Raw genomic sequence first — 10,788 nt, 5'->3', positions numbered from 1 at the left:
GAACACAAGAATTGGTGGAAGAAGAAACGAAATAAACCAAAAACTATAGATTGTGAGAAATCTATGGTTGCGGAAAAGTCGGTTTGTGCTGTGGTGAGCAAGACATTGTTCACCACATCACAACTTGATTGTGTTGAAAGTGCATCCTCACTAAAAAATGTCATGTTATGTATACGGTGAGGGAAGCACAAAAATTGGGGTGCACACATTATGTTGGGTATGATTTTGAATTTTTGGTAACATTGCAAAATTCGATTGGGTTCTTCTAAAAAGGTATGTCTTTAATCTTGACCAAGATTTATGTTTTTATTATTTGATTAAAGTACTTATAATGATTCATGTACTTTTTGTTTTCGTTCATGTCTACCTAACTTGATTTGTGTTTAAGGTTCTTAAATGTTCCGGTTTGAAAATAGTTGTTCGGGATGTTTAGCCTTCTTGGTACACTTCAGGAATGCATACCAGTTTGCAAGCTGAACATTTGTAATAAAATACAGGGAAATTCGTTTGCATACCATTTTGCAAACTGAAAATTCAGTTACTCCCGTTTGCACACCCGTTTGCAAACTGGCTTGTAGACGTCGATATTCGGTAAACTTGTTTTGGCCGTAACTTCTTCGTCCGAACTCGGAATGACCTCATTCTTTTTGCATTCTAATCCTCTTTGAATTCTATTCAACATGGTGATGAGAATTCCTGGATTTGGATGAGGTAAGATTGGTCTTTGGCTCGTCTCTTGTTTTTGAGTGTTTTGCTCCGTTTCGTTGCACTTGTTCCAGTTCTCATGGACTTGGGCACTTGGATTCTTAGAGCACTTCTCTTCTAAGCTAATTTGTAGCTTTGTTAAGAATGTTGTTGGTGAATCACAAAGAAGAAAGTTCAAGAATGGGCAGTAGTACGCGTTACTCTGATATTCTTGAATGTTCACAATCCTCTTTTGTGAACTTCGGTGCATGGTCGTTATTGACTTTGTATTTTCTTCTTTGTTAAGAAAATCTTTTTATACGCCTTTGGTAGCCATTCTTGGTGTAAATCCGTGCGAAAAAGATTGATTCTACCTTATAAGGGCAAAATTGATTTTGCAGTGTTAATCTTTATTGGTTTTATATATTGCAAAAATATTTTATGAGATATCTGTGTTTAAGTCCGTGAACTATGATTATCTCATATATGTCAAAAGTTAAGTCTATTATGTCATTATGCAAATATTTATAAAAGATAGAATGAACTTTTGAGTATTCCGCAATATTGATCTTTCCCTGATCCCACTTCTATGTGAAAGTACTGTATGGCTCCGTAAGTTTTCTTATGTTGAGCATTTCCGATTAAATTAATCATTAAGGTTCCTTTGTGGTTAATTCAATTGAGATTACTGGATACAAATTCATGTTTCATGTGATTTTTTAATGTCCAAAGAAATCCTTCTTTTCTCGTAAAAGTAAGGTCGCTCTTGTTGTTCTTTGGGAATGAAATTTTATGGGGGAGAGTTCTTAATTGAACTTGTGCTTAATTGCCAAATGTTTGTGGGGAGTGCGGCTGTGGAATATTGTAGGAGTTTTCTTGTATCTTTATAAACTCCTTGATGAATACACTAAGTTTCGACTATGTGAAATCATCGAAACAAAGTTGATATGTTCCTTTTTAGTCATGAAGTATCTCTTTGATAATTTCATTATGATCCTGCTAGTTTTCGTACCTTTTCCAATTTATATTGACAAAAAGGGGGAGAATTATTTTGTAGTTCACACTACATATACATATGGTTTACGAATTATTATGTAACGAGAAGTGGTTTTCATTGTGAGATGAAGTATTGACTAAGGAGGATTGATACATATCACCATAGTATTATTGTCAAAGTTGTGATACAATTGAACTTTGATGTTGTGTAATAATACTATGACACTGTATAACGATAATTGAGAACAATTGTCTTCTTATTATTATGGGTACGGATCTTCAACAACTATGATGCTGAGTTGAACATGTTTAGAATCACTGGAGTACTTGGAAGTGACGAAGATTTTGAGTAATGTTGAAGAACCAAGGAAATCAAGCATTTGGATGAGAAGTTACAATGTTTATTTGTTTTGTAATCCATCTGTATTGATAGTTTTGTCACTAAAATTGACAAAAGGGGAGATTTTTAGAGCACTGCTCGGTCGAACTCACAAGCGTTGCTATCTCAAGCTTGTTTTTCAAGTTTAGTTGTCAAAAATATAAGTCTTGATTTCTAGTCTACTTATAGCTATCTCTCGGATTAGGATAGAATGTGTAGTAGAGCTTTAGACTTCACGGCGTTCATCGATTGAAGACGAAGAACTACTAAGGGGAGCTTGTGGAACTTCATCAACAAAAGGTATGTGGAGACTTGAACTCATCTATCACTCAGAAGTCTATTTATATTTTATCTCCTATTGAGACAAAAGTCATATAACTATATTGACTTTACATTATACACATTTGATATTTCGAGCTGAGTTTAACTCGCTTACATATTTCTCGAAATATGTGTTGGTAAGCTTTTGCCTTAACCAAGTTCATATTTTATTCTTGACGAAAGTCAAAAGATGATCATGTGAAATCGCCTGCTAATATCTTATATGATTTGTGTGAGACAGTCATTTGATGTAGACTCGGAATGTTTCGCATTGATCATTTAATCACTTGAAAATTTCTGTGAAGCTGATAGTTTGTGTGAGACAGCTATTATCGTCTTCCAAGAATGTTTCAATGATTAAAATAGGAGTTTAGAACATTTAACCATTGATTGGATATAACACAGTATGCGTACTTGTATGCTAACTGTTGCAAGTGTATTCCAAGTCCGGGAATTTAGTATGCATATTATTATGCATACCCATATGCATACTGATTCAACAGTTGAAGTCCGGGAACTATAGTATGCATACCCGTATGCGTACTGATTTCAATTGAGTTCGGTCATGAACGACAGTATGCGTACCCGTTTGCATACTGGCGAACAAGACCAAGTCCGAGAACTTAGGTATGCGTACCTGTTTGCATACCTGAGCGGGTTAAGTTATAAAATCGGTTGAGTATGTTTACATACTCATGAACAAATACATTTATATAATAAGGAATGCAATCTTTGCAAACCGTGTCTATAATGTTCATGAATTGATTCGAGTGAATCAAAACCGATTTTGCTTCAATTGTGTCTTGTATACTTCTATGAGAATATAAACAATTGAGCAAATCTATAACTAGTTTCATTTGAGTCATTTGAACTAGTTGTTATTAATATGAACAAGGTTGATATGAAAGTGTTCATATGGCTAACTTCGGTTAACTATTGTTGAGCCAACTATTTGTACACGTTTAGGTATGATTACCCATATATCTAAATAAAGGTACATTTCATTTGTGTGTAACAAGCTAATACAATCTTACGGTTGAAAGATATTAGCTTGAATCTAATCAGGTTTCCATCTAACGGTGAATATTAAATGCTATGTTACCAAGGTAACATTGATTGCAAACCCTGATTTGAAGACCATATAAGGGAGAACTCTATCAACTGGGAAAATGAATCCCCACACCTCTTGTGTGATACTAATTGCGATAGAGTCGATTCTCCTTTAACCTATTTTTTCCTAAAACCATTATAGGTTAACGACTTAAAGACTTCATTGGGATTCTCAAGCCAGACCCATCTATTTTCTATGTAGTTGCGTGTTCTGATCTTACTTTGTTCTATCGTATTGAGTACTATCTTCTCTAAGATTTGCTCGATATTTAATCTCCGATAGGTAAGTTATAAAAATTAATCACAAAGCTCTTCGTCTCATTCTTTGTGATTCCACAATATCTTGTTCCACTACCATACGATTAAGTTATTGTGAGGTGATTGATATTACTAGGCAGTTCTTCGGGAATATATGTCTGGTGTATCAATTGGTTCCTGTTCAACTTGATTTATCAAAAGATGGAACAAAAACTTCATAGGTATTTTTGTGGGAGACATATTTAACTATTCAATATACTTTTCAGTGTGGGACAAATTTGTTTATCAAGTCTTCGACTTTGGGTCGTAGCAACTCTTAGTTGTGGGTGAGATCAGCTAAGGGAATCAAGTGCGTAGAGTCCTGTTGGGATTCAGACACGTAAGGAACGCGACTGTACCTTAATCAGTGTGACATTGGTTAGGGCTCAACTACATTCCAGTCCGAAGTTAACTTGTAGGCTAGAGTCTGTAGCGGCTTAATACAGTGTGGCGTTCAAAACTGGATTAAGTCCCGGGGTTTTTCTGCACTTGCGGTTTCCTCATTAACAAAACTTCTAGTGTCTATGTTATTTCTTTTCCGCATTATATTTGTTTGTATAATTAAATATCATGGGTTGTGCGTAGTTCAATCAATTGGTAAATCCAACTTTTGGTTGTTGATTGAAATTGATTGACACTTGAACATTGGTCTTTGGTACTATTCAAGTTGTTTCTCATAATAATCAGCTCACGGATTCTATCTGTTTGATTTGCTGATTACATTGAGAAATAGAGATATAACTCTTGGATATATTTTCCTTGATTGAGTCTGACTGTCTAGTTGATTCTCTTGGAACTATATTAGAGTTAGTCCATATAGATTGCCTAAACGAAATATTGGGTGTGGCTGTTAGACCCCCGCTTTTTCAAAATGGTTGATTACAGTTTCGCAAAATATTTTGAGATTATCATATGTAGTTGTTTTGGCCATTCGAACATACTCATCACAAGCATCCGCAGGAAGCCCATAACCAATAATCCTAAGGCCTGCGGTGACCTTTTGTTCAGGACTATGCCCTCGTATAATTCGTGCATCAAATTAGTTAAATTTAGGGTTTACCCGAAAAAGCTCTGCAATAACCGCCTGACCAAGTGATGTGGCATTCGGTAGCGACGTTGAAAATCCTCATCAGAGTAGACACTTCTATTAATAAAATAACCACGTACCATTTGTTGGTGACTTTCCTCTCAAAATCTCCACGTATATCTTCTTTTCAATAAAACTCTTGGTTCTGGATATCGTGGAACTTGCCCGGTGTATAAATGTAGCATTGCGTTAATTCTGGATCTCTCATCGTCTGAATCTGCATCAATTTGATCCAGCTGCTGCATAAACGCTTCTTGTTAATGGAAAAATGTTTCCGCTAATAATTGAATTTCTCCATTATCCATTTCAGGATCCATGATGAATAAAACTAATGAAAACAAGAGAGATATAAAAAATTGGAAGATTTTTTTGTACAACAAACAATGAAATGTATTTGAGTGTGTTTATCATTGGTGGATTGAGTGTGTTTATATAAGTTGTCGAACTAAACATAGTTGTTGGGGGCGTATGGAATAATAGCCGTTGTCGATCCATACAAGACCGATCGGTTCATACTGAGACGAGTGTCGTCTCTATTTGAGACGAGCCTCAAACCAGGTTGAGCCGACCGTCCTAATATGGTACGCTCGGCTTATTATGACTCGATAAACAATCTTCCCACTGCACAATACTCAGTTTTCCCATCCACCTGGCACCACAAACAACCTTATTTGCATAGTCTCATTGGACTTGCTCTAATAACCTGTTGTACCCATCTATAAATAGCTTTTCGACTTTTAGAAATTAAAAGGCAAGAAGCTAATTTGAATGTGAAATTTCAGAACAACATTTAAAAACAAAAAATGTCGACTTTTAGTGAAGCAAAATATTTTTGATTGTGCTTCTGGTATCTAAAGCCCAAACGCGCTCTAAACACAGATATTTTGGTAAATATGAATTAAATCTAGTTTTTTAAGGTATGGAACTATGTATTTGATTCATGGATATAACTTCATGTTTCCACTCCCATAAGTTAAAATATTTGATTGTGCTTCTGGCATCCAAAGCCCAACCGCGCTCTCAACACAGATATTTTGGATAAATATGAATTAAATCTAGTTTTGTAAGGTATGGAACTATGGATTTGATTCATGGCTATAACTTCATGTTTCCATTGCCATAAGTTAACCGTAGTTAATACCGAATGCATCGAGTTGTCGTCATTGTTGTTAGGTTTTAACCATGGTTAGAATTTGTTTGGTTGATTCACTAACCACATAAATACTCAATTGAGAAGAGCAAAATAAGAGAGAGAAACAAGAACACCTTCTTCCTTGTTCATTCATGCAATGCTTAGCAGATACACAAAACCAAAACCCTACAATTTCCACACCAATTTCAATCTCAATTTTGATTTGAATAATATTGTCTATCGATTAACCGAAATCTAATCAATCCGGTACGTTTAGATCAATCTAATCCAATCAAAATCGATGTTTACTAGAACAAAACCTTGATTCCCTATTTTTTTGGGGATCTTTGTTATACTCCGAAATTCTTAATTTCGTTTCGTGTGAATTGTGTTAAATAGGTTTTTTGAGGTTTTTGATTAGTTTTTTTTGTTCATTTTAGGGGTTTAATAAGTTATTGCATGGTGGAATTTAGCTTGTACTGATTGATTCTTTAATTTGTGTACAGATTAATTTTATTGTTATTTGATGCAGGATATATTTCAAATCAAAATTCCTCTACACAGTGGTATGATTTTCTATCCCCTTTTCCGCATTTGATATGATTTCCCCCTTGTTGTATCTGATAGTATTTTAATTGGTTAACTTCATCGACAGTATTTATTTGAGTTAGACTGAGTATTTACTTATTTATTTATTTTATTTTTGTTCATTTTTGTGTTGTAAAGTTGGGTTATGGTTGTACATTGTGAAAATATAGGTAGAGATAGTGAAGGGATCGAAGAAACACTTGCGGAATTTGTCTTTCTGAATTGCAAAATGGCAGCAGTAGCAGCAGCTAGGGCTAGTAATTCTAGTAGTGGTATTAGTGGTAGTTATCCACCACAAGTGGCTTCGCCAGGAGAAAAGGCAAGTAGGAATAAGAGAAAATTCAGGACGGAGACGCCTTTAGGTGATGGGAACAAACTTAGTTTGTCATCTCAGATTGAATGTGTTAATGGTTTTGAAGCTCAAAATGCTTTGAGTCATGAACATGGTGGTTGCGACTTATGTAGTCATCATAAACAAGAGCATACTGAGATTTTTAAACCCGAGATTAGAATATCATGTGGTCCTGGTTTACCTTCCGAGGTTGTTGCTAGTAGGTTGAAAGAGGATCAAGAGTCAGAGGAGTTTCACGATGCCGATTGGAGTGATCTTACCGAGGGTCAACTTGAAGAACTTGTTTTGAACACTTTAGATACAATTTTTAAGAGTGCGATTAAAAAGATTATTGCGTGCGGGTACAGTGAGGAAGTTGCTGTGAAAGCTATTTTGAGATCTGGTCTTTGTTATGGGTACAAAGATACTGTTACAAATATCGTCGATAATACCTTAAACTTCCTTAGGAATGGACAAGAGGTTGATCCTTCAAGAGATCATTTCTTTGAGAATTTAGAGCAGCTTGAGAAATATATACTGGCCGAGATGGTTTGTGTGCTCAGGGAGGTTAGGCCTTTTTTTAGTACTGGTGATGCAATGTGGTTGTTGTTGATATGTGATATGAACGTGAATCTTGCCTGTGCAATGGAGGGTGACCCTTTCAGTACCCTAGGCTCTGATGAGAACACTGGGTGTAGTTCCTCCAGCTCCACTCTATCTCATCTGGAATCAGATGGTATTAGTTTGGACACTCAAACGTCCAATGCCGATAAACAAGCTGAATGCCCAACAGTGCCAGGCATTCCTAATTTACCTAATCCAAAGAATCCAGTTGTGCTTGAAGGGCTGCCACCAGAGAAATCTAATTCAAGTCATACATCTGATGCTAAGGAGAAATCTTCAGGTTCTAGTGGCGATCGTAACCAAACAAGTTCTCAATCTTCTGGTCAAGAAGACAAACCAGTGTTGTTATCAGGGGGTGGTAGGAAGGGACATTCTCATACATCTAAGAGAGAATCTATACTTAGACAGAAATCAATTCATCTTGATAAGAATTATAGAGCTTATGGACCTAAAGGGGTCATGAGAACAGGCAAGCTCAGTAGCTTGGGGGGTTTGATCTTGGATAAGAAACATAAATCTATCTCAGTTACCGAGACTATCGGGGTGGATTTAAAGCATGCTTCCTTGAAGATCAGTAAAGCAGTGGGTGTTGATCTAACTCAACCTGGTGGGACCCTTAACATTACTGCCCCTTTGTCTTTTGCCCAAAGAACTGGGAGTACCAAAACAAAACCGGTAGCCAAATGTTCATTACCTAAACACCTATTACCTAAAGCCAATACTGAGCTTTCTCTCTCATCCTCACCTCCACAGAAAAATGCCTCTTCAAAAAGCCCTAGTTCCAGTACTGCAACACCTAATTACAACTTTTTGAGCATTCCTTATGATAAAACCTTAGGTCAGTTTGTCCCAGAAGATGAAAAGGATGAGATGATTCTAAAATTGGCCCCAAGGGTGAGGGAACTGCAGAACCAGCTTCAAGAGTGGACAGAGTGGGCGAATCAGAAGGTAATGCAGGCTGCGCGAAGGCTAAGCAAAGACAAAGCCGAGCTTAAGACCCTGAGGCAAGAGAAAGAAGAAGTGACTCGTTTAAAAAAAGAAAAGCAAACATTGGAAGAGAACACCATGAAGAAGCTCTCAGAAATGGATTCGGCATTAGGCAAGGCTACTGGGCAGGTTGAGCGGGCTAATATGACAGTTCGAAGGCTTGAGGCGGAGAACTCAGAGCTAAGGCGGGAGATGGAGGTTGCTAAAGTAAGGGCTGTAGAGTCAGCTGCTAGCTGTGTAGAAGTGTCTAAAAGGGAGAAGACAACCCTGCAGAAATTCCAGACTTGGGATAAGCAGAAAACCTTGTTTCAGGAAGAGCTAGTGAGTGAGAAGCGCAAGCTTGCTCAGCTGCAACAGGAGGTTGAACATGCTACCGATGCTCGTGATCAAATGGAGGTATGCCTATATACTCTTGAATATTGATTGATCGATATAAATTTGCAGTTGCCAATCTTTCTTATTGTTAATTAATGAGAGTAGTTTTCACTGTAATAACATGTCCCATAAGGACAACATAGGTTTCCCCTTCCGTAAAACTACAGAATTTATATGTTTCCTAAATTTATCTTCTAGTAGGATTTCACTGAGGTAAATTGTCTTTTTTATTATATTACTTCGTAAGCTTTCACCCATAAGGACATGATTACAGGCTAGGCGGAAGCAAGAAGAGATGTTGAAGGAAGAATATCTTGCACAGGCCAGTTCCATAAGAAAAGAACGACTGCAAATTGAGGCTTCAGCAAAGTCGAAAGAGGACATGATTAAAATGAAAGCAGAACAGGATCTCCAAAGGTATAAAGAGGATATTCGGAAGCTGGAAACTGAAATTGCTGAGATTAGATTGAAAAACGACTCCTCCAAGATCGCTGCTTTGAGACGGGGCATTGATGGAAGTTATGCGAGCCGCCTGACAGATGGAAAAAATGCTTTAATTGTCAAGGGAGGAACCAACCAGACCCAGCACATCTCTGGAACGATGGACAATTTTAATGAGTACTCGGGGAGCAGAGATGTGAAACGCGAAAGGGAGTGCGTAATGTGCTTGTCTGAGGAAATGTCAGTGGTTTTCCTCCCATGTGCTCATCAAGTTGTTTGCACAAAATGCAATGACCTCCATGAGAAGCAGGGAATGAAGGACTGCCCTTCTTGTAGGACTCCTATCCAGCGGCGTATTCCTGTACGCTATGCTCGCTCTTAGCTTTACTCTTCACCTATTTTGCGAACTTTTTGTTTAGTTGAGTAAAATCTTCAATAATGGTTTGCTGGGACTTTTTGGAAATGAATAACCCCTCATCCGAAGTATCTCTTTATGGAGAGATAAAAACATTGAAGTTCCCTTATGAAATCTCAGTTGTCATTTTGGTTTGGAAATGGTTTTGTTCTTGTGTTGATTCCCGGCATTTTCGTTTTGAGTACAATTAGCAGAATGGTTTAGCAGCACAAGTTTTCATGTATTTGAAACCGATGTTTCGCAATGGTCCACTATATTCTTACTGCTGCTGTGAAAAATGGACGACTGTTCAACAACTGTTCCTTAGATTTAGGTTCCATGCTTGTTCTCTTGTTTTTTCCTGCATGTGCATTTAGGTGCCGGATTATAATAACTTCCAAGCAGGAGTCAGCAAAAGTGTTTTTGTTAAGTTTTGGTCAGATGTCGTCGTGCTGAAAATTGGAGAAAATGGTGCTTTCTTGGGGAATTTGGCCTGAGTTTGGCGCACCTGTTCAGTAAATACCATTTTTCGTTTGTACAGCATTCATAGAAACGTTATAGTCAGGAAAACGAGTTCAATTGAGATTATCTGAGAGGATAATACCATTTGCCGACAATTGAGATAATCTGAGACTATCCTCTCGGGATGAATACCATTTCACGTATGTATTCGTTGAAATGCAATTCTGATCATTATTAACTTGTTTTCGGGACAATCTGGTCCAAAAGGCCACAGTGTTTGTAAAAAACACGCACTTCTACGATTCTATGTCATTGTCTTTATCCTTTAGTATATTGTTATCTGGTATTTTTGATTGTAATCGTTGAGATACTGATGTGTGTCAATTAGGGAGAGGGCCTGCTTTGAGATAGGGTTTGTTGCTTTAAATGTGTACGAGAGACTGTTTTGACATTAAAGGTATTTTCCAATCATTAGAACTTCCGTTCTCAGGTTGATACTCTGAATCAAAGTTACTATCCAACTCAATAATGTTGTTTCGATTCTTCAAAGTACAGGACAATTGGCCGTTCTTTCCTGTTC

At 37.1% G+C, this 10,788-nt stretch overlaps 1 protein-coding gene across 4 annotated transcripts; it reads left to right on the top strand.

The window, feature by feature from the left end:
* The first annotated feature begins 6,115 nt into the window (after nucleotides 1-6,115).
* On the top strand, nucleotides 6,116-9,907 carry LOC113315192 (putative E3 ubiquitin-protein ligase RF298). Of its 4 annotated transcripts, none has more exons than XM_026563495.1 (4): nucleotides 6,116-6,273; nucleotides 6,539-6,572; nucleotides 6,765-8,932; nucleotides 9,186-9,734. In XM_026563495.1, exons 3-4 carry the CDS (start codon nucleotides 6,824-6,826, stop codon nucleotides 9,732-9,734), a joined length of 2,658 nt encoding a protein of 885 aa, XP_026419280.1. In that variant the 5' UTR covers nucleotides 6,116-6,273; nucleotides 6,539-6,572; nucleotides 6,765-6,823. The 4 variants fall into 4 exon arrangements, with proteins under 4 accessions (XP_026419280.1, XP_026419278.1, XP_026419277.1 ...); XM_026563493.1 differs by having other exon boundaries at nucleotides 6,733-8,932; XM_026563492.1 differs by having other exon boundaries at nucleotides 6,122-6,273; nucleotides 6,513-6,572; nucleotides 9,186-9,907.
* Nucleotides 9,908-10,788: the final 881 nt, after the last annotated feature.

Source organism: Papaver somniferum, chromosome 10 (assembly GCF_003573695.1).
Source record: "Papaver somniferum cultivar HN1 chromosome 10, ASM357369v1, whole genome shotgun sequence".
Lineage (NCBI taxonomy): Eukaryota > Viridiplantae > Streptophyta > Magnoliopsida > Ranunculales > Papaveraceae > Papaver > Papaver somniferum.
Note: the sequence above shows the minus strand (reverse complement) of the source record. Positions and strands in the feature narration are given on the sequence as shown.